Source organism: Euprymna scolopes, chromosome 8 (assembly GCF_053919585.1).
Source record: "Euprymna scolopes isolate OS-2025 chromosome 8, ASM5391958v1, whole genome shotgun sequence".
NCBI classification, from domain to species: domain Eukaryota; kingdom Metazoa; phylum Mollusca; class Cephalopoda; order Sepiida; family Sepiolidae; genus Euprymna; species Euprymna scolopes.
Genome location: NC_136489.1, coordinates 53722375 through 53747184, shown reverse-complemented (window position 1 = coordinate 53747184; position 24810 = coordinate 53722375). Strand labels below are relative to the sequence as shown.

The window sequence follows — 24810 nt, the reverse complement described above, 5'->3', positions numbered from 1 at the left end:
TAAGAATACTTTGATAAGTATGTTTCAACTTAAATAGAGATAGTATAATAAAATTGTGGGGTCTGCGTTCGTGCCTGTACTCAATGGGAATATAGCACAAACTTTAACACAAACCTTTCATATCTATTTGCCTAAGTATACTTTCATAATTATGTTTCAGCTTGAAGAAATATGGTATAATAAAATTATTGGGTGTTCGTTCGCACCTGACCGCCATAGACATAAATATATCACAAAGTTTAACAAGGCTTTTTAAAAGGGATGGGGGTCCACAATAACACTTTAACTTTAATCTTTATTCACGTTAGCTTTTATTTATTTTTTTGAGTTGAATCATATTGTGTTGAATAAATTCACCTCATAAATTAACGTTCTTATTAAAGTAAAAGCAAAAAAAATCGAACTTTAGACAATTCTCGGCACTCATTTTGCATAACTATTTTTCCGTCACCACTTGCACATGGTACTCTTTCGAAAATAGATAAATAATAAAAATAAAATCGTTACTAGTCATCGTGTCTTTTTAAAAACCTATACATTATATTTTTTTATTTTTATTTATATATCTGTTTACACTTTTTTGTCAGTGTACTAGAATGAATTCACTTGATTACAACCTTTTATGCGTGTTCTTTACATTACAATAGTACAACCCTGGATCCGACGGCGCAATTCTACACCGTTCAATACTGTAAAACTTAAATGAAGCTATTCTGCATGAAAAGGGCCCCATTTTCTTCTTATTCATATTTATATCGATTCTTTGCTTTCAAAAACTAAAGTAATTACGTGTTTACCTTTTTTAATATCCCATTTTGCTGTTTCAGATTATTTTACTAAAGTAAGTAAGGCTTCATTATTTTTCAAAACTGCTTTTGTTTCTTTGTTTTTCGATATTTCGTCGATATTATTTAGTAAGAGTGTTTAGCAGAAAACCAACAAACGCCTACCCAAAAAATAAATATACAAGAAATAAATGGTACTATAGTCAATAAAAGTTCAGTTCATGTTTTTTTAATAGTGTTTAATGCTTTTTACTTGAAATAATTTCAGCGAACCGAAATTAAAACGAAATTTGAGGCGATTACTAATTAAATGAATTTGTATATAAACTACACATGCGATAATCGAATATTTCTCAATCACAAAATAACGGAAAACAGTAAAATATGTTTATAAATATTCCTTACGTTGACGGAACTCTCTTAAATTGTTAACACAGAATGTTCAGGTGCCGCTCCATCAAATTGAAAACGGGGATATCCTTTTCAAAGTCGCTGCGATTCGGTTCGTGAATTTAAAAAAAATTACAAACTACTTAAAAATACAAACCAATGAACTGTTCTACCATAAAAGTAACTTTTATTGACTACGGTAAGATTTATTTCTTATATATATATATATATATATATATATATATATAAAATGGTAGGCGGAAGTTTCTCGAGAGCTCTTTCGGCTATCATCTCTTCAGGAGCAAATCGATAGCAATCTAAATAATATTGTGGCGAAAATAAAGAGTTCTATAGGGGAACTTATTTAATGTGCCAACGTACGGGGGCATTAATTAAATTTATTTACGTTTAAAAAAACGATTAAAAATGTTGGCACAACGAGGGAGAAAAAAAAAAAAAAAAAAAAAAAAAAAAAAAAAAGCGGGAGAAAAAATTCAAAGTTCCCCAAAGAGCCTTGGACTCTGCTATTGGCCAGCATTTGGTTGACAACCCATGCTGTGCCGATAGATATAAAATAGATTGGTTCGAGGTGCTACATAGAGCGGACTCCAAAAACCATTTAAAGATTTTGGAGGCTGTCTCTATTGCGGTGCGTCAACCTTCTTTGTGCCGGCAAAAAGAAACATCTAACGCATTGTTTCTCTTTGGGGAACTTTGAATTTTTTCTCCCGCTTTTTTTTTTTTTTTTTTTTTTTTTTTTTTTTCTCCCTCGTTGTGCCAACATTTTTAATCGTTTTTTTAAACGTAAATAAATTTAATTAATGCCCCCGTACGTTGGCACATTAAATAAGTTCCCCTATAGAACTCTTTATTTTCGCCACAATATTATTTAGATTGCTATCGATTTGCTCCTGAAGAGATGATAGCCGAAAGAGCTCTCGAGAAACTTCCGCCTACCATTTTATTTAAAACCATATATAAATTCTGTACCTCTAAACATTTATATATATATATATATATATATATATATATATATATATATATATATATATATATATATATATAACATTTTCTCTTTGTAAGGAAACATCATTTTGTTGGTTACTCTTGGCTACGAATGGAAACAAAGTTGATATAAAAATTATATTTTCGCGAAAATTATCTTTACTTTCATCATATTTTGCTTAGGGTAACATTTTTGAGTATCAAAACCTATCTCTTTACAACCTTTTCATAACCTATCATACTTTCATCAATCCTAGTCCATTTTCTGTACGCTGTTTGTAAACCCACTTTATGACGGTATTTCTGCTAGTATATATATATATATATATATATATATATATATATATATATATATATATGTATATATATATATAGTGTGTCCCAAAAGAAGCTGACGGTTAATAATAAATTCATAACTTTCTTACTTATATATATTTTTCTTTTACTTTTTCAGATCATCTAGAGTCACCATTCCAAGGTCTTCTTGAATCATTACACTCCCGACGAGCGGATATTTATCGTAGAGTCCTTAGGTTGAATGAGTCAATATCAGAAACTCAAAGAGAATTTCGACGAAACTTCAACACAAGAAATCCCCCTACTCCCAATGCAATAAAATCTATGGTGGCTCGATTTCATGAGGAAGGCTCGGTATGTGACCTCCTTAAATTTGGTAGACCCCGTACGGCAAGAAGTGATGAGAATCGTCAGAGATTAGCAGAGAGTGTGTCCGAGGATCCATCCACATCAGTTTGAAGGAGATCAAGTCAAATTTCCATATAAAATTCAATTGAGGCAAGATATTCAGCCAATAGGAATGGACAATGTGCAGAGAGCACAAGAGTGTGAAAATGAAAATGGTGGATATTTGAGTAACATCATTTCCCTATAACTAAAATTAGACCTTGTGAAAAGCATACCCTAGATAAAGTTTCGTAAATAAAATTAGAATAAGTAAATTATGATAACAGAAAGTCACGGAGAGACTCATCTATTTACATATGATAATTGGTAAGGATAAATTAAATATTGAGGAAGTTAATCAAATATAAATCCGTCAGCTTCTTTTGGAACACCCTGTATCTATATATCTATACCTATCTATCTAATATATATATATATATATATATATATATATATATATATATATATATATATATATATATATATATATATATATATATGCTAAACGTCTTGCAGACACTCGTCTACGCAACGAAATTAAATAGTATATAGGTGTAATTCGTTGTGTGAGTTTAAGTTGAAATTCGTATGGCAGGATTATTTTTTCATTGTAAAATTTAAGAATATCGCTGTAATCTAATTTCCTCGAAGTTTTTGCACATGTTCAGAATGTTTTCGTTTTATCAACGTGGTGTTTATTACTGTGTAACTGTTGTATAAATACAAATAAATATGAAAAAATGTACAGTGAGTTACTTACGACGGCGTGTATATGTAGTAATTGTTAATCAGATACGTGTTGGTTAAACCTAGAATACTGACTGCAAAAATGAAGGCGTAGTCATTAGCAAGATATGCTGGCAGCACACGCTCCTCTGGTAAGTAATTGTTAAGTATGAAGAATGGGCCAAGTATTAGCGTGCGAATTAGCACAACTATCCACATTCTTTTTGGACCAGGCTGTAAAAGAAATGTTTAAATATAAGATAATAGAATACAATATAAAGCACACGCACACACACACACACACACACACATATATATATATATAAACGAATTTTTGTATTTTTGTAACTTGTAGTCTCTACGAAATATTAACCTATTGAAATGTGTTATGCCTCCTTACGATTTTGTGAAGTTATATGTTTGTTTGTATTATGTATGCGTTTCTCCATGCTGCCAAGTCCGAAAAACATGGAGCAATTACAAGTGTGAATGATTTACGCGCATGTAAATTGCTTTAAGTCATAGAAATGTGTTTAATTTCAATGATTATTAGGGATATGACAACAGCATATTCTCTTTATTGTATTTGTTCTCAAGTATATATCCGACACAGTTGGATGACATTAATCAACCGTGAACTACATCACTATACATAAAAACTAAGATATCAATGGATATATACTCGAGAATTCAAACAAGGAAAAGAGTATGCTGTTGTCATTGCCCTCATGATTATTAAAAAAATATCTATTTTATTGGCAAGAAAGTTTACTATATTTTCCCATTCCATGATAAAATGAATCTTATTTTTTATGTATTCAGCCACTGCGTTTGGTATGTGTCTCATTTGCTTTCTTACATGTCAAGAAGATCAGATGATATCGACGGTAAATATAGCCGTCTCTTACTAGATTGCATCACGGAATCGTTTATAAACTCCAGAATAAAGCAGGCCTAGTATTTAATCTATTTATCGATGTAATATAGTTTAACTGTATGGTCAGTGTGGATAACCTGGATCGTATTTTACATAAGAAGATCTTTATTATAATAAATATTAATCCCTTAATACCATATGAGTTAATTTTTGTAAGATTTTCAGAAACACTTTGTCTAAGGCTTGGACTGTATCCAACGCTACGGGACTAGTTTCCAAATTATATCCAGTGTACGGTTATGTGTTCACAAAAAGCTTTTCGGAGAATAACGGGGTAGTGTACATCCCCTCTGTAACTTTGATATAAATGAAGTGGTGGGCTATCGCTGCATTGCTTATAAACTCACAGATCGTTAAAGAGGAGTGAAGACAGATGCACCGATCAATCATTTGCCAGCTTAGTTTTTTTACATAATTATAGGAAATTCGTACAACCCAATATATTTCCCAGCAACCAGGGAAGCAAAATTCGTCAGGTAATTTAGTTTTGAGTAGATAAATGTTCGTTAAACAGAGATTTTCTTTGAGAATATATCAGGGATCAGATACTATCAGCATGCTTTTGGTGTGACAATATTTCGAATTATGTCCTAGACTTCAGAAGAGGTAATTATTAGATAAGTTAATGAGTAGTGGGAAGATTTGGAGGTAGTTGTTTGTGAGTGGAAATTTAAGTTTAACGTGAGCTAATGCGCGAGCAAGCGAGTTTTTGCAATTAGCTCTCAAGCGACATCATAATTTTTTCTATCAATCCCTAGAAATCGGGAGTTCCTAATTTCTGCGATTCAGTGTGCTTTCTAGGCATTATTGTAAACCTATATTTACCTGTGGTTCTTATACACTGGCAATGATTTCTTAAAGCTATAATTGTTTCTATTTGTTTATGTGTATAGCGGAATAACGGTGAGATTATATTTCATTAATTGCATGTTAAGACAAACTGGTGGTAAATGAATATACATTCAATGCAAGTGGCGTGATTGTTTTACATTCAAGAATAAACTACCTTTATCAAAACAGACTAGACGATCAGTCGTCGAAGTATATTTCAGAGAAATTGCATGTTCTATAACAAGTCCCAAAGTTCATAATAGTTAATTATAGTCATTTGCCACTAATTTGTCTTAAAATGCAATTAATGAAATTTATCGGAGTTTATATAATCTCAACTGGCTGGCGTAGGGTTCCAATAAATAAGCTATAAGTGTACACGTCTATCGATAACTTTTTTAATCTTACTAAGTCCAAAACTGATTCGGGGACGAATAAACTAATTTGAAGGCAGTAGAGGATGTGCAAATGTTTTCTTTTGTTTTTTTTACACAGTGATCACCACTTATCAAGGTCCGGAAGCCACTCAGGGATAAGGGGTATTGCAAATACATTACGTTAGTGTGGAGATTTGATGAAGTGTTTACTTAAGGGGGCGGTCTATAAGGAATTTGTAAACATTAGACTTGAATACATCCAAGTTGTAGTCCGATGGGAAGAAGACAAACGGAACAGCGTTCCACAGGCGTGCAGTTCTAAGAAAGAAGCTTTGTTCATGGAATCCGCGTTTTGATTTAGGCACAGATATAGAGTGGGGGAATTTTTTCACAGTGGATTAAGCCAGACGGGTGTTTTTCGTGAAAGATTGGCGAGGGGGGGACCAGAGATTGTAGTTCAGATGAGCACCTGCCATGGAAATAACGATAAAACAAGGATAGGCTCGCAACGTCTCTTCTTTATATAGATAGAGAATTGCATCAGTAGTGAGATATCTTCTGGAGCGGTAGAAGGATCCCACCATCTTTCCAGCGACATTGGAAACAGACTTGATGTACGTGTTCCATTTCAGATGAGGAGTAAAGGTCAAACTCAGAAGCTTGTCAAAACCCGGGGCCTCACCCAGACGAGAGCCATCCATCACAATTGATGCCAGATGGGGATCAGACCGATGATGATGTAAGGATAGGAGTTTGGTTTTGGATGCATTAAAGGTAACCAGCAACATCTTCCCCCACTGAACCATGCGCTCGAGATCAGAGGAGAGAGAATCAGAGAAAACTTTGTCATTTACAGCCTTTGATGTGTTGCCGTAGATGCTCGTGGCATCAGCATAAATGTCAACGAATGATTTAAGTATGTGTTTTGGGAGATCATTGATGTAGATCAGGAAGAGAGTTGGGCCTAGGATTGACCCCTGATTGACTCCAGCATTTATATTGCAGGCCTTCGATTTTTGTCCATCTACCACTACTCTTATGAGCCTATCTGAGAGAAATGATTTAATGATTGAGAAAACATTTCCAGTACATCCGTAGCTGGAAATCTTGTGAAGTAGACCCTTATGCCATACATTGTCGAAGGCCTTTGATATGTCAAGAGCAATTGCCCTAGTAAGGAAGCCTTTGTCAAGAGATTCACTAATCCTGTGGGATATAACCGTCAGCACATCTGCGGTAGATCTTGCAGAGCGGAAACCATATTGTGTGTCATTAAGAAGGTTGTTCCTGCTGAGGTGGTTGACTATTTCTCTATTTAATATGGATTCCAGCAACTTACTCATGACACACAGGAGACTTATTGGTCTGTACTGAGAGGGAGATGCCTTATCACCTGAATTCTTAAATACAGGGCAAACTGATGAGGTCTTCCAAGGAGTCAGAAAGCACTTCTCCTTAAGGCAGCGCTTAAAGTTTACATTTGACTTGACGATGCAAATGTTTAAATACACTTTTTACAACTGGGGTTGGCACATATCAATGCTCAGCGGCCACTCGAGGATTAGGGTCAATATGTGTATGGTAGTCAGAAGCGCTCGTGGTGGGGAATAAGATTATTTACGAAGGCAGTTCAATAAGAATTATTTACCTTGGACTTAAAGACGACAATATTATAGTACGCTGGATAGCAGGCCAGCGAAACAGAGATCCACCGGCGGTCGGTACTAGGGATACTTTTTGGTCGTGGAACCCACGTTGAAGTTTTGGGCACCGATAGAGATTGCGGGAATTATTTTAGTGCTCTTTTTTCAAGGAGAGTGTCTCTGTGAGGGGTTAGCGAGAGGGGGCATAGACTGGAGCTCAGTCGACCACTTGCCATTACGATAGAGCAGAAGCAGACTCGCAACGTCTATTCTGTGGAAAATAATTTGCATAGAAAAGAAAATGGCATTACCTACTAGATTACGAAGTCGGTTTGGAACTATGTCAAGGCATGATAGTGTGCTACGACCAGCGTCTACCTGATTTGCACATATGTAGGGTTTTGTAAAGACCGTATTAATTGGAAGTCTATTTCTTTTAATCTCAATTTGCAAGCTAATTCTTTTCGGGAATTAATTCCGACCGCATGTTAAACTAAGCCTTCCCCTACGGACGGACGAAAATGAATATGATATAGAAACATTCCTCCTTTATATGAAGATTGTGGGGCTCAGAAGAGATGTTCTATCACTTAATTAGTAAGTCAATTTTTTACTCTGTAAAGGTGAGAAAAAAAACGCCGTGAGACACAACTTCCCATATGTGGCATCAGTACTCCATCTTTGAATATAACTTACTCTTCTACAACGGAAGAGATGCACAAATGCCCAGGTACTTTCCGGAGTACCCTTAGACTCATTCGAGACATATTGTACCTAATATCTAATCTATTGTATGCTCTCAAACTTTTACAAAAAGCAATAGTAAAGCTGCAACTACTACCAAAAATTGCCCCTCCGTTCTATCTGTGTTCAAATCTAAATAAAAATTCCATAAACGAAGCTGTTTTTCTAGAAGTAGCCGCATGTGCAACTCTGTTCAACTGGCTTTCTTCACAGCTGACTGCAACATATTCTCTTTCAAGTCAAATATATACAAATTCTTGTTGTCCAGCCTCTGGGTTTCAACACAAACTCCAATGTTATGATATTGATAGGAAAGTTTTTGTCATTGTTAGTTCAACTATGCTGTTCATGTAGAATTTTATCAGGTTTCAATATAGGATTAGAAAGTGATGCCTTATTTCGCTTAATCATGTAAAGACTCAGCTATTGCCTTTCAGTCTTATCGCTTTTCTTCAATAGATTCCTATGGGGTATTCTTTAGGGAAATTCACAATGAGAGGTCAACTCCGAAAATTAATGAACTTTCTTTCTTATCAAATATTTCTTCGTGTCCATATATTAATCTAATTTTATTTATGCTTTTCGGATGATCAGTTCTCTGCATAATTCTATACAATTTATCACACATGAGGCTAAATGTACGAGCAAACTATGTATGAAACAGTGTTATCATAGTTAGGCTGGTGAATCGTTGTCCCATTTTAAGACCATTGATAATTTGAATACACGTATAACTTGATTGGTCTTACCTTTTCCTATTCACAACAACCTATCATAAAATTGCTAGCTTCAATCTTTTCTACAAATACTATTAAAGCATGTGTTCCTGAAAATTTATGATATATTCCCTATTTCCTTCTATTTCAGCCCGTTTGGCTCGTTTGTATAGAGATTTCCATTAGCTGGATGTTTTAATACCTCATTAAAATCCAACTACTTGAAGCAGAAGCATCTTTCTAAAGAAAGTAAGGTTGTGGAAATCTACCTCTCACTGTCTTTCCTTCTACCTACAACATTGGTCTTGCAAGATGAAAGTCAATAGGTATCTCATGCCTAGTCGTTGGTTCTTGTTGTGAGGTTGATAAGAAAGTTTCTGTTTTTCTTAACTTTTCAATTCAGGTAAAAATATCTCGGCTCGAACCAAAAAGAATATTAATAGAAATAAGCACCATACGAATCAACAAACTTTCGCCAACGCAAAACAAGTGTATTAATGCCAGTAACATAAGAAATCTTTCGTTTTGGTGGCGATGAAGTCGCTGAAGGCGTTTTTGATATCGCTTTTTATGCATCTCTCATGCAGAAGGTTGTTGAAATGCTTGTAAAAGTAAGAGTCGGTAAGTGAGAGGTCTGCAGAGTATGATGGATAAGGAAAAGTTTCGTAACCCAATTCGTAAAACTTCTGCAATATCGCTTTAGCAACGTGCGGTCGGGCATTGTCGTGGAGGAGAATTGGGATGTTTCTGTTAACTAATGCTGGGTGTTGTTGTTGAAGTTTTTGATGAGGTGAATTCATTTGTTAAGAGTACTTATCTGCCGTAATGATTCCGCCTGCATTCAACTGTAATGAGTGAGAGCAGTCGCAGACAACCAAATAGTAATCATGACCTTCTTTTATTGCAACTCTGGCTTTGGGAAGTGTCGTAAAGCTTCATCGGCGTCTAACCACTGAGATGAGCGTCGCCGGTTGTCGTTAAGAACTTACGTTTATTCCAAGTCAGAACTCTGTCGTGAAACGGGTCATTCTTGTTGAGAAAAAGAAAGATGACATTTACTAAGGGTGTTTCCTTTGGTTGTAGTTAAATTCTTGAGACACCCATTTATCAAGTTCTTTTCCAATATCTCTCAACCAGTTGAAAATCGTCGAATACGTTACGTCTAATTCAGAAGAAAGTTCTCAAACAGTTGTGCGTCGATTGTCTTAATGTAATACTCGTATTTGATCATTGTAAACATACGACGGTCGACAACTAGGCTTGTCTTTTTTTAAACCCTCGTCGAAGGCACGAAAGATTTTAAACCACCATTGTGCTGTGCGTTCAGTAGTAGTTCCTGTGCCAAGCGTTTCGTTGATGTCGCGATCTGTTTCAGCAGATTTTCGGCCTCGCTCGAATAAAACTTAGAATATTGTACGAATTTTCTTTTATTTTTCCATCTTTTACTCATCGTTCTCAAAAGCGGACACTATTGTTTTAAAACGATTGTAGTTGAAACAATTAGATTACGCGAAAGTCTCTTTAAAATCTATCTATCTATCTATATATCTATAAAAGTGAAAATGTCGGTCTGTCTGTGTATCTGTGTGTCTGGGTGTGTACATTTCCCTACGTAATAACTCTCTCAATTTTAAGTTTAAAGTCATAATATGGGTCAATGTTAAAAAATTGACCACTTTTTTTGGCTCAACATACATCTCCAAATACTCGGGCAACACCGGGCACCCATACTAGTATATCTATAAAAGTGAACCTGTCTGTGTGTGTGTGTGTGTACATTTCCCTACGCAATAACTATGTCAATTTTATGTCTACTGACTCGAAATTTGATATACAGGGTACTGAGATTTGGAAAAAAGTTTTGCTCGGTTTTCGGCCAGAAATCTGGCTGTTAAGGGATCAAGGTTCAGGGATTTGACATTTGAGAACCCTACAAAACTCCTTCGACAATTTTGGGTCTAAACACTTGATATTTTAGATATAGGTCCCTTGGACATGGATCTAACTTAATAACTTCATGCGAGCCGAAAACAATAAATGTTAAGGGGTTATAATAGGGGTCAAATTTTAAAAAAATTGACCGTTTTTTTTAATTTTTTTGCTCAACATACACTTTCAAACACCCGGGCAATACCGGGCTGAAATGCTAGCATGTCTACAAAGTGCGGATTTACTAGACTGAATTGAAGACGATACAGTTTTTAAAAAAACGAGGAATAACATATTCCAACGGAATGGTTTGAGTGAAGCCTTAAAGTTAGAGATAACCCCGCGGAAGTCAATGGAATAATGGGAGGTTCGGTTTATCATCTGGCGTGTTGTAGAAACACATATCTTAGGTGATGTATCGAATGGAGAAAAACGCACTTTGTATAGCAATCCGTCTATTTTATGTATTTCTCTACCATAATGCTCCATTTTATATAACTATTTCGTTTAAGCGTATAAAATACGTCGCTTTAATGTTCTCTCTATGTCTTTCTAAATATATATTTTTAAAACATCAAAACAGGCTGGTTTTCTTTTCAACTCTGCGCATCCGTATTACCCAGATTGAACGTTCGTATAATTATTGCCATTTTTTAATTAAATTATTTTTCTATGTTCCTATTTTTTAATTTTATTTTTCTTACATTATTTTCCAAGATAATATGAACATTATTTTATTTGATAATTATACGTTCTTGCGTGCAATCAAAATATTAGAATCTTACATGTAAAGATTACGTTAAAAATTTAAGCGTAAAAAAAAGAAGAAATAATTTTTGCAAATTAACAATGCTTAATTCTATGATAATATTGCTAGTTCGAGAAATTAATTTTTCTTCGATTTATATCGAATTCATTAATACGGACTTCAGGGGCTATTTTCCTAATGTTCCTGTAAACATTATTTTATTTTTATTTTATTGTTACGAATTACGATGCTTTATTTACATAAAAAAGCAAAAATAAATTCTTACTGAAAACCATAACTTTATTAAAGGTATTTTTGTTTAAACAAAATAATACATTTTCACTAAGATATAAATAAATATAATATGTTCATTATATTCCGCGAGCATTACTTGATAAATACTGAACATTTTATTAAAATTGGTTAATTTCCTGATTTTTGGTGAATTTTTAAGTAAAGGGGGGATCAAAATGTCTATACATTTTGGGCATCGGCATTTATTTTGCCCGTACCTAATAACTGAAATTCCATGCGCATATTTTCTTAATGACATGTTAAATGATTTAACGTACATCTTATATTTGATGCAACCAAGCATCTCTAATATAAACTCTGTCTTGGAATATGTTGGCCGTGATAAAATTTTTAGTAGCACTATTTCACTAAGCGCTCATATTTAATATCTGAACAAATCTACTATCAGACCAAATACGGAGTACTCTCGCATATTTAAGCTGGTGAATCTGTGCCCACTTTAAAGGTTCTTGTATAAATTGCATAAACATATGTGTAATTTGATTAGCATGTGTTCCTCTAAATTGTCTTATAAATTTCGATACGTCCTTTGTTCCAACTCGTTTAACTCGTTGGTTTAGATGTCTCCCTCAATTTTTTGTTTAAATACGCTATTATAAAACAACTTCTGTTCCAGTGGCTTCTTTCCAATGACTGTAAGACTGTGGAACTCTTCTTTTGCTAACTATTTTCCTTTTACCTAAAACCTGAGTATTCTCACGGCCAAGTTTAATGAGCAGCGCAAGTCGTTGCAAAAACTATCTTTCGTACTTGTTAGCTCCTTACATAAATTGGCTTCATGTGTTGTCTCAATCCATTTCAATAAAAATGACGCACTTTTACTATATTTACTCCTGTAATTTAGTAGTATAAGCAAACATAACAGCAATATTTTAGGTCTGGGGAAATGTTGGGTGTGTACTATATAGACATATTTATGTGGTGTCTAGTTTGTCTTTTTGCAGTACACGTGGCACTAGATTTTACGTAAGTATTAAACTTTTTTACGCGTGAATGCTAGGTTATGAAACTCTAAGAAGAATGCTATCAGCCAAAGCAATCGCTGATATAGTTTCTTACTCTTGTTAAAAGGATATAAATTTCCGTTAATTCGATTAAATCTAACCATCAATTTATGGCCGATAAATAAACACATAGATATTACTTCATACGACTCAATCGTATAAGTAAATGTTTTCTTTTACGAATACTTACCCATACAGTCCATTTTATAGGAACCGATCCCATAACATTGAAGATATTGTAATTGAGAAAGCAGAAAATCGGAGTCCAATAAACATCTATAAGCACAAAAAAATAATGCATTATTTAACCATCTGTGTTACTGCAAACATCAAAATTATTCATGTGCATGATAAAGTATATATATATAATACAATAGGTCTTGATGTATTAAACTAAAAATTTATTTCTCGCTTGCTTAATACATGGGTATACCTATTTTAAGTACAATCATATAAACATCAAAAAGAACTTATTCAATTAATCAATTTTTCGCTTGCTGTTCAACAACACATTCTCTTTCTCTCTCTCTTTCTCTCTGTATATATATATATATATATATATATATATATATATATATACATATATTAATGATGGAACGTTTTCAAAATGTTCGCTAATTAAGTTCTAACAACGATATATATATGATATATATATATATATATATATATATATTAGTGATGGGACGTTTTCAAATTATTACCGATTCTGTTCTGACTTAACGATACTGTTGCAAGTACAGATTCCGAGTTCGATGGTTTCTACATGACTGTTCGCTCCCATGTAATGCATATATTTTTCAAAATATAAAATTACACTTGGGGATACGGGAGGGGTGTATTAGGAGTGTAGATCTTTCTAAATGTATTCTAATATGCTTTCCTTCTTATTGGATTAAGATTGCAAGACAAGTTTTGTTTTTCTTTTAAGCCACATCTTTTTTGCATTTGATCGGCGTGTATGCTATTTGAAATTTCCTTAAAGAATTAAGAAGAATCATTTTACTGCTTAAACAGCATTTTTAATTTTATGACAAGTTTCGCGTTACTATTAAGTAAAGTCCATGTTTTATATCGCAATTATTTGCTTCGTTATTAGATTCGTTTGCGTTACTATTTAAAGAGAAACGATATACAAATAATAATAATAGAAGTAGTAGTATAAGTTGCGGTAATAATAGTGGCAAAATATAGATTAACACCGTCAGGTAAATTAATACCCTCCCCCAAATGATTATTCTTTTTTGACATGATTACATGGCGGATAAGTAAAATAAATAATTTAGAATTTCTAGTAAGAAAGCAGCGTCGCACATAAATTATAAGTAAAATGAAAAGCATTTTCTACCAATTTTACCTTTTTGATCTAATTTTCTCTTTGCTGAAAAATCAACGAAAATACACGTAGAACGTAACATTTTCGCCAGAATGTTGACAATTATTTGATGTATTTCTACCACCAGCGGCTGCGCATTTTTTTTAATTATGACTTAGCAGAGTAGGCCGTAAATTTGTTTTAAAAACACGCTTTAATATAAGTTAAAGCACAAATAAACTTATACGCTGGGTAGAAGATTCGTGCATTTTTTAACATTTATTTGTTTCATATTTGTTTTTCATCACAATCTACTAAGCGCACTTCGTAACTGTAGTTTAATGTAATTTGCATATCAAGGAGGCTACACACTGGAATAACGTAATCGTAGGCTGGCAAATCCGATGGCGTGAGTCGAGTTCTGGAGTACCGGACTGAACGGGTATAAACTGAAAATGTTCGAATGCTGACAAGAATCCATTGTTTTTTTTTTTTACTATAACCTGAAAAATAATGTCGCTGCGACCGAGTGCAAATTTGAAAGCATTCTCAAAAGGCGAATTAAACGAGTCACATCGAAATGTGCAAGCCTCAAAGAAGGGAAAGATTAAATGAGTCGCGTCAAACTGCGAAAATTGAAAGTGTCGACAGAATGTGAATATAACATTGAACGCGTTGAAAAATTGAAAGATGATTCGCGTAGACCTTTAAACATTGAAAGTGTAGAGAATGAGAATATTAGAAGATACGATGAATGAATCAGGCCCTTTTTGTATTCAGTGGGGTTCGTTCGATTTTCTTTAATGAAATAAACGTGTTGAAATGTGCTTTTCTTAAATATTGGAAAGGCATTCGAAAGTAAAAAAAAATCGTCATGCTCTGGATAATTTAAAATGCGTGCATATTTATGTAACCACCTATTTAAAATACTTAACCGGTAGTTATTTTATGAAAGTACAACTCGAAAAAAAAATCGTCGCTTTTAAAAGAAATTAAAATGCGATTCGGTCGACTTATATGTATTCCATAGTTGCCGTTTTTAAATGAGAAATTTAAATGAAATTCGGTATTTGCTGAAGAGAGCTGTCGCTTTTAAAGGAAAGAGTTTCTTTATGAAAGTACAATTCGAGTAGAATTCTTTTTTTTAAGTCGAAAAAAATCGAGTGCAAGCTGTGTCTTAGCCGAGTAGCGTAGGCTTATAGAAAGACAAGCATGGTTTTAAGTATATGAGGTAATCTTTAAGGATCAAGGGGGAATGTAATTTTATGTGATTTGCATATCAATGAAACACTGAAACAACGTAATATAAGGCCGGAAGTCAAGTTGGCGTGGAGCTAATTCGGGAAAACCGGACTGAGCGGGTCGGAACAGAGAATGTTCGAATGCTGACAAGAAATATTTTTTTTAGTAACCATAGCTGACTAAAACATCTCTGAAAGGAGGAAAAAAAGGATGTGTATTTCAGAAAGAAATAAGGGAATTATGAGTATGTATGTGCTGATAGATTTTCAACGAGTTCCTTATCGAATATTTAAACAAAAGGTTTTTTTCTTCAAAAGGAAGAGGAATGGGCGCGTTTTTTTTCCACCGGTATACGAAAAGGGGTAATGCTCTAACGGACCGTTGGTTTTATATATCTAACACCTTTTGTTGAAACTGCATTTATATTGTACAGTTTAACTCTGTAATTGTTTTGTTTCAACAATATAATCGTTGTATAGAAACCGACAAGGGGAGTTGATCGTTTTTTTATTTTTTTATTTATGTTTGTCGTGTGTGGCTTTTGGAATTAACTTGTTTTAAATTGCAGAGTCACCACCAGAAAATCTGGAGGTCATTTCGATAACCCTTCGTGCGGAGAGTAAAGGGCCAGCACCGATCAATATTACACAATAAAGGTTAGTCAAGTTTTTGTTTGAGAAAAGCACAGCACTGTCCTAATGGATATAGTAATCACTGGAAGAGGAATAACTGTGAACAGTTAGAAAAAACATTACGAGGATACATAAAACTTGTCTATAAAAAAAACTATTTACTTTCATTAATTCCATACATTTTAGCTTGAAGAGTCTCTACATGATCAAATGAGGAAATTATAGTCAGCTGTATTGTCAAATGTTTTCCTGTAATTTTTCGTTACTCTACTTACGTATTACCGACTATTCAAGTTAATACTGGAAATTTTCAGGATTCGCTATAAGGAATGAAACCATAGATTTTGTGTAATTTAAGTAATCTAAATGATAGAACGGTACTATTGTCGCCCTAAAGAAAACACTATTTTAAAACTTTCATGAAAACTAAAATAAAGTGAATAGATTATGTAGTAGAGTTGACTTCTATTCAATGTAGTGGGGAAAATGCCTTTTCTTAAATAGCCGGCGGGAGCTTGGCGAAAACTCGGAGGATAGCAACGATCAGGCTGGGGTTTGGTATTGTAGGAGGTCATGTTGGTAGTGCCCTCGGCGTATATCCAAGCAAGGTAGTCCAGCTAGTTCAGGTTGATGAGGAGGGAGGCTCGTAAGAAAAAGGTACAAAGTTACAGCACTCTTTCTGAAGAAAACTCTGGGTTTTTTTTGGACATGGACCGGCGCAGTCCTGCTACTACATCCAATGTCTGCCAGCAGCCACGTGATTTGCTAAGAAGATTCCCGCACCCTTTAAGCACATTAAGTCACACTTTGGTATTGACTTTCGAGGCAACTTCGAATATGTGATGTCCCATGATGAGATTGCTGTCAATTATTTTGCCGTCATAACTTGGATCAATAGAGAGCATGAGTTGTTCAACGGTGCACTTCCTATGTAACTGTTGAACATTGATAGGTTGCTCTTATGGCTTTTTGGATATGTACCGAACTGGCCAACTAATATATGATTTGCAACAAAAAATAAATCACACGGAAATGGAATCATCTCGTCTTTTCTAGGGCGACAATTTTATCGCTTCACAATGTATCTTTATATCTATATATTAATATGATAACGTGTACGTTCTTTTGTGTGTCACGCTTTCCGGCAAATTTCATTGGTTGACATTCAAGAACACACACGCTATCGAATTAATGTGTAGATTATACTAAATGTGAGTTAATGAATTTGGTGAGTGTTTAATAAGATCCCAGGCATAATCTCCTCCTTCTTTTCGAGTAGGGGTGATATTCTGACGTGTTTACTTCCGGTGATGATATCATAATCTTCTGTCAAAAAAGATGGATATGTACTACATTGACATATGATGTCATATTCAAAAAATCACATGGATGTACTACTGATTTCAACAAATCAGATAAATAGATCAGTGCACGCTAGGGGCATATTTGAACATTCCAAAATTTACGTAAATATATCAAGTAATACTGAGTTCATATTTTCGTTCTCAATGTCCTCATGGCAGTAATTGCAAAAAGATTTCTTAAGGGGGGGGGCAATTAAAGTCACTGGAATTCTCAGACTGATACTACACTCAGAAATTTATGTTGAAGTAATGTTGCCTCATCCCTAACAGTGTTAATGTTTTATGTATTAATTTCGAAAACCTGCTGAAACAATTTATGATTTAAGCATTACTTTATTTCATGTATACTTTTAACAGTGGGGGGGCTATGAAATCAGTCCCGGAAACGGCTTAAACTGTGTACGCATTATACATAACTTTATTTCATGTATATATTTAACAGTTTGGTGGCGGATATGAAGCCAGTCCCGAAAATGGCTGAAACCGTTTACGTTTAAGACATTACTTTATTTCATGTATATTTTTACAGTCGATTGGGGTATATGAAATCCGCCCTGGAAATAGCTGCAACTGTTTAAGCAATAATCAGCCAATGTATTATATCAAAGTAATTATTTTAGTAGGGGGCGATAATGTGTGTTAAAATTATGAAAAATTATTGTCGGAATTAGTAACATATCCAGGAATTATCAAAAATTATGAAATGTGAGTTAATTGATTGGTGCGTTTGTAATTAAATAATCAACCCAGACAATATATCGAAGTTATTATTTTAGTAAGGGGAGAGGCGATACAGTTTTAAAAGGGCTAGAATAATATGATCGTGTCTTCATTCATGCTGAACGCTGATAGAATGCCCAGCAGTAATATATTACATATGAAAGATTCTACTGTGGAATTTCCACAGGTCTTGCTAGTAATTTATTATTAAAATAAGTACTTACCATCGATTGGGATACTTATCCTTTTCACTTGGCTGGCAACATTGGGAAAATTCATAATGGTTACAACCACGGTGAGCCACATATTAAAGCATACAGTCCATATCTGTAGGAGGAAAACAGAAAATACCAAAAAAGTGTTATTTCTCACGTAATGAGGTTTGCTATGATCAATACACTATAGCAGAGAAGGCACTAATTTTTTATCGATATTTTGTGACGTCAAGCGTACATAATACCAGTCATCTAAGTAACAACTCTAACGTAGAATTATTATTGTTAAATTACAAAATGCAATAGAAATTGAGGTTAGTGGCATGGTAAGCAAAAGACTAACACACACCATCCACATCTGTCGTCAAAGGAATGAAAAAACAAACGAAAGTGATTTATCGAGCAACAACAACAGAAGTGGATAATAATTAAGAAGCCATGCTTTTTCATCGATATTTAGTGACATGACGCGACCATAAAACCAGTTATCCAAAGAAAACTCCAACGTTTAATAATTGATATTTCATTGAAAAATGTATTTCAATACGTACACAACATACACATCACCTAAATAAATTATCAATCACTTAATAATCGATGCAACGTTTATGTAGAGTTACTTTGAGTACAAACGAAGATTGAATCGACAGCGTTACACAATAGTCGAATCAGTACTGAAAGAAAGTTTTAGTATCACGAGTCCTCTATCTATATAAATAAAACAGCAGACCTAATTGTGTAAAAGTTTACCTAAAACTCGTAAAATACTGGCCTTATAACACCTGAATTAATAGGAAATAGTAATCACACACTAAATGCAGATTATAACCAGTAAAATCTTTGTTTGGAGAGATGAAACACGTGTCAGAAATATGTCGGCAAGTTGAAATACAAAATTTTCATTTAAAATATACACACTTCTATTAGTTGTACGCATGCGCAAATTCATTCATAGTAATTTAATTTTAGCAAAAATCGTTTAATGTTAATTTTTTCTGATCTATCTGTTGGGTTACCTCGAATGGTGGTGAATACAGATGGAACATTAAATGTTTTAATTTCGCTTCTATCTGATAATCCCGAAGTCATTTTTTTTTTACATTTGAAATTATTACTATACATTCGGTACGATATAGTATAAAATAAGGAATTTGTTCTATAATAATAAATACGAAATCTGCATGAATTAAAGTATATGTCAGTGTATTTTACGTCCTAGAAAACTGGGCGCCCTTGCTAGTTTGTAATAAAATAAACGAATGCTTGTTCTAGTATTCGAAGAATACATTTCCAAAACATTTTTTATCATGTTTATGTCAAAAATATACTTCTACTAAACCTTATTTCTAGACTCCTTTGTCCAACGTTGATCAAACTATATTATTTAGACATGATGATCGATAATTCATATTGTTTAACTCATTTGAACTAACCTGCTCTTCTTGAGTCTTATCAAAATGTTTAGGTTGATATAAACTCCGACCTTAATATATGCGTCGAGCTCAAAAATCTGCATTTAATTTAAGAAAGTAACAGGTGTTCGTTTCATCAGCCATAACAGGGTCGAAGTCCTAAATTATTCCTACACTGATATTCTGAGTATCTCCCACACTATTTATTAAAACATTCACCCTTCAGAAGAGTCTCTTTAAATTGATTACGGCATTGAGCCTTGTCGTGACAGATAAAGTACTTAGTAAATTTAACACTCAAGATAAATACAACAAAGAAATAATCGATATAACAGAACTAATTTTATTTCTAGCATTTTAGATTAAGATGGTTTTAAAAGAAAGTGTACTTCGGAAAATATTATGTAATAATGGATGAAATTTAAAACAAGAAATAAATATTTAAGTTTTAAATAGGTATTTTTAGTTATATAATCCCTTTTTAATTTTATAAAATACCCCAAAACACTTTATGTTGGGGGAATATTTATTAATTTGTGATCGAAGCCATTCCTATATATTATGCATTCCTTATCTGAATCGGGATAAGCGAATATAGATTGATAGCTGTATATAGAGACAGCGAAAAATATTAATCGAGTAAGGAATGGTTTGTGTACAGATCTGAAGAAATTTAAAAGGTTAAAACCCAGTAACCGCTCATGTAGTTTTTTCTCGCATATTGTTTAGGTTTATTTAAAAAATATTTAGTTGCTTTTTCAATGGTATAGCCGTCTGTCATTAAAATATGAAAGTATATTAATTAAAGCTATATAACGACATAAAGACATTCGTTCCCTGAACAATAAGTTGGAGCACTACACAATATACATAAAATATTTCTTAGGAATGCTAGATTAAAAATTTAATGTAAAAGATAGCCACACATTTTTAGAAGACATTTATTGTGAATCAAATTTAAATGAGAAATTTTAAAACTGAAGTGTCAGAAATATTGATAAAACCATTTTTATTTACATGCGTTGTTGTAAGTCTGGTATTTCGCTAAAAAAATTAGCACAAGCAGAGTAAGAAGTCTGGTCCGTATTTTTTTTCCTTCGTGTTGGTGTTTTGGAGGAGGTGATCCCTCTGAGTAGAAGAGAAAATAAATATATGTGCTTTTCCAGTTGTTTCACGTGTGTTTTGCTCCAGCTGGAACAACGGGAACAGCACTGTATTTTAGCGAAATATTATACTTATAACAATAAAAAAGGAAAATAAAAAATATTTTATTATTTCCAACACTTTCACATTTCTCATTTAAATTTCATTACAAATTTAATGATTTGAAGGCCAGGAGTTCAGATTTGTTTTTAATAAACAAACATAGTTATTTATTAAATTATATTCATCAGGGTAAGGACGCTTCATTGTAATCGGAATCGGGAATTGATAAAATTAGAATTTTTGATAGGTAAGAGAATCACTATTGGAATCGGAAACATATGAGCTTATTTTGCGATGCCAAAAACGATATTTTTATTGCTACTATCTGTTTTGAAAGTTTAATTTTCAATGGCTCGTAATTATAATGCGAAAAATAAATATTCAATGATTTTATTTCATCTTTAAACTTTATAGATCGTGTTGCATGTGTAGTTTTATGTTTGCGAAAATATATGCATATATTACATTACTTTTTATTGTAATGCAGCATCTCTTAATAAAAGCTTTATATATTTAGAATTTTTAAAAGGATTCAGAATCGAAATCTCTAATTGTATCGGAATGTGAGATTTAGAATAAGAATAGGTATCATAAAATCGTGGAATAATAAAATAACTACTTTGTTAGATTATATCAGTGACCTATTAGTTATTATATGCATAGTGGATGTCAGTTTCAATTTTAGTCTGGTATTTCAATATTGCAAGCAGCATAAATTCTCATTAAGCCACACTGGTTTTATAAGATGAAACATATATGTATATAGATGCACAAATGTTCACTGGAAGTGTATTTAATTGCTCCACTTTAAGGTAAACTACTCAGTAGGAACAAGCCCACTAAATAAGGCAGTATTGCGTCGTTCGTTTCCTTTATCGGGAAATTAAACAAAAGTAAAAAAAAAACAGCATATATAAATTTTAATTAGATATATGCCCTTTCCATTTAATATTAATAAATTTGATATTGGTAATTTATGCGGCAAAAACGTTCGATTAAAGTTGGTTGAATTTATCTGAATATTGAACAAAACGGACGATTGTATAGCAATATCTAGTCAAACTGATGTCTTATGACAAAATATGGGTATTCAGATAAATAATATACCGCGCACACACAAACACACACACACATATTCGGTGTGAATATTCTCTTTCTACTGACCTTCTTGAAGATTTTCCAAGGCTGTGAACGAGGTGATTGTTTTTCTGGCTTGATTTTAATTTTGTTAGTGCAATGCACATACAAAGGCTGTGAGAAAATGTAAATTGATATATAAAGAGACATAAGATAAGAGCAAAAGCGAGAAAGAAAGGAAAGGAAGAAAGAAAAAGAGAGAGAAAAGAGAGAAGAAATATATTCGTAAGAAATTATTGAGAATATTATCGTCCTGCGAAATAGTATTGCGAAATATTTAATGTCTGTTGATAAATATATTTATTTCAACTTGAGGAAAAAAAATACTTGTGTCGAACTGATTTACGATGAAATAGCAGACCCATGTTAAGTAACGTTACTTAATTAGTAATGTTACTAAATAAAAATGTCGGTACCGAACAATTGCATTCATTCACAGTAATTAAGGACCGGATGCAACTCTTTAAATGCACTGTAATCTACTCATGTCTGAATGTAAAACATAATAAAACTGCTCAACAGGTTAAAAGATGTAAATGGAAAACCCAGAAGTTGATTTTTTTGTTAAACTCAAAAATGTCATATTTCGTTTTCATCCATATGTGATCTTTCTTTAAAAAAAACAAAACAATTAAATGAGACAAAAAGATAGTCTTAAATTTAAAAAAAAAAATGTGTGTTAGTTAGTTATGCGTGCTCTAACGTTTTTCCTCGTCCCAAGACGGTAGATTTATAAATTGTTTCTGACATGGCAGCACTACCATTAGGTACCGGCGCCCAAATATATGATGACTTTAATGTCCACCACAGTAATTGATATCGCTTCTCTAGATCTAGAGCTACAGCCGGTAGCATCACGCATAACTTTTCTATATTCCATTCTCGTATAAAAACGGTAACGTTCCCGATTCGTCTCTTAGATCAACAGTATCAGCAATCCTCACTCCTAGACCAATTCCTGACCGAACGAGGCCTGTCTAAAAAGTATACCGTTTTCATTTTTCCTGTGTTAAATTTAGACAATAGTGCGGCACTACTCTAGACAGTGACGAAGGACACTTTCATGCGCATGGGTCAGTTTTGTCACCCTCATCCAGATCGTAAGTCACTGCAGGTCTATTGCTGAATGGGGCGCTACACCACATGATCATCGGCGTATCGATCCTCTCAAGATGACTAAACGTGTTGAAAAAATGTTGTCAAAAGCGTGATGATTCTTCCAGCGAAACAATTCGTAGAATTGTGCAGGTGTTTGGAGATGTGATCAGTATAACACAAATTAAGGCGTGGCTCAACCGATCCAAAATTGCCACATATCAGCGAAGAGTGGCTAGGGTTCTGGCAGGCTCCAAACTATTCTGAGTGCAACTGCTGTAGAGAAGGTTCGAAGATTAGTGATGCATTCATTTAAATGCATGTTTTTATAGGGAACTTTTGTAGCAAATCCAACTCTCCCCAATAAAGCACTTCTAATTACGCAGTTGCTATTGCTCCAAGGAAGCATGCGTACTGCAGATTTATCCAACATAACCGCATAAAAACATGGCTGACTTTTAACAGAATTGAACATAAAAGTTTTTATTCAGACAAATAGAGAGAATTAAAAGTTGGGTACATCACACAGTAGTTAACGAAAAAGAGGAAAGGTAAAATATAAGTTAATATATGTTGGTTAAAATATTAAACTGAAATCTAAAGCTTCATTTCGATTCGGGACTAACCAGTAATTTACATACACGAAAAAGATTAATTAAACCTATCATGTAAAAGTCTTGTAAAATTGACAAAACTGTTACTGGGTTAAAGATAAAATTTGAATCTAAATTAATGAATCGTTAATCATTTAGCGGTAACACGAACAAATAAGTTTATTCGTGTCAACAAATATAAGAGATCACTTTGTGTGGATTTGATTCAGCAATCCAATTTGTGGGATTTGCATATGAATGTATTTTGTTAAATAACGGCACAATCCAACGACAAAAAAAAAAGAAAATCTAAAGTCAGAATTAAATTAAAGTTTTCCTAGTGTTTTTTAAGCATCTAGTTGAAATGCACAAAATATATAAGGTAGATTCGAATCCAAATATATTATGCAACTTGTATTCTAAAAAGAAATAGTTTTGTTTTTGCTAAATAAAACGAGTGAATATTTTTTTTAAATATATTTGCGTACATTTCTTTACAGAAACACGTGACACAGATTAGGTGTAAAATGATATATTTACAAACGTTTACAGGATATGATAAAGGTTAAGCTGAGCTTACTATCCAATGGTGTCAAATATGGATGGACGTATGCGCTGTGCACTACTGGTACCCCTGATAAATTTATAGTTTACGATATGACAATTGAGAGTTTTACCTGACATCGTGATATAATACTGAAAGACTCCATTTAAATTTCGGTCTCAAACATGAAATTGATAAAGATAAGCCAAGTGTGTTTTTGTTTGCTTTATCGTCATTTCTAAAAAAACTACAGACCCTGAAGTTATCTCAAAAATGGGTAATTGTATGTGTACACGGGTATTAAAATAAAGATACTAAATCTGTTGGAGTACAACATAAATTAATAATAAAAGAATAAGGAAATATTTCCACTCACTAATCTGTGAAATATTTTGTTGGTTATCAAAGCGATTGCCACGATAAAAATAGTCGATGAGAAGTAGAGCAATGCGGATGTTGTAGCGTTCGAAGAAACTGCAAAACAAAAAAAAAATTCTCAATGTC

General features: G+C 33.4%; 1 protein-coding gene across 5 annotated transcripts in view; it reads right to left on the bottom strand.

The window, feature by feature from the left end:
- LOC145283573 (equilibrative nucleoside transporter 1-like) overlaps nt 1-24810 on the bottom strand; it is a 234456-nt gene that overhangs the window by 146020 nt on the left and 63626 nt on the right. For all 5 annotated transcript variants that reach the window (XM_080132489.1, XM_080132491.1, XM_080132492.1 and 2 more), the window contains exons 10-14: nt 24683-24780; nt 22102-22188; nt 18329-18431; nt 13025-13110; nt 3625-3824 (exon numbers count right to left, since the gene is read on the bottom strand). In XM_080132489.1, the coding sequence (XP_079988615.1) occupies nt 3625-3824; nt 13025-13110; nt 18329-18431; nt 22102-22188; nt 24683-24780 (574 nt within the window). The remainder of the gene's footprint in view (nt 1-3624; nt 3825-13024; nt 13111-18328; nt 18432-22101; nt 22189-24682; nt 24781-24810) is intronic.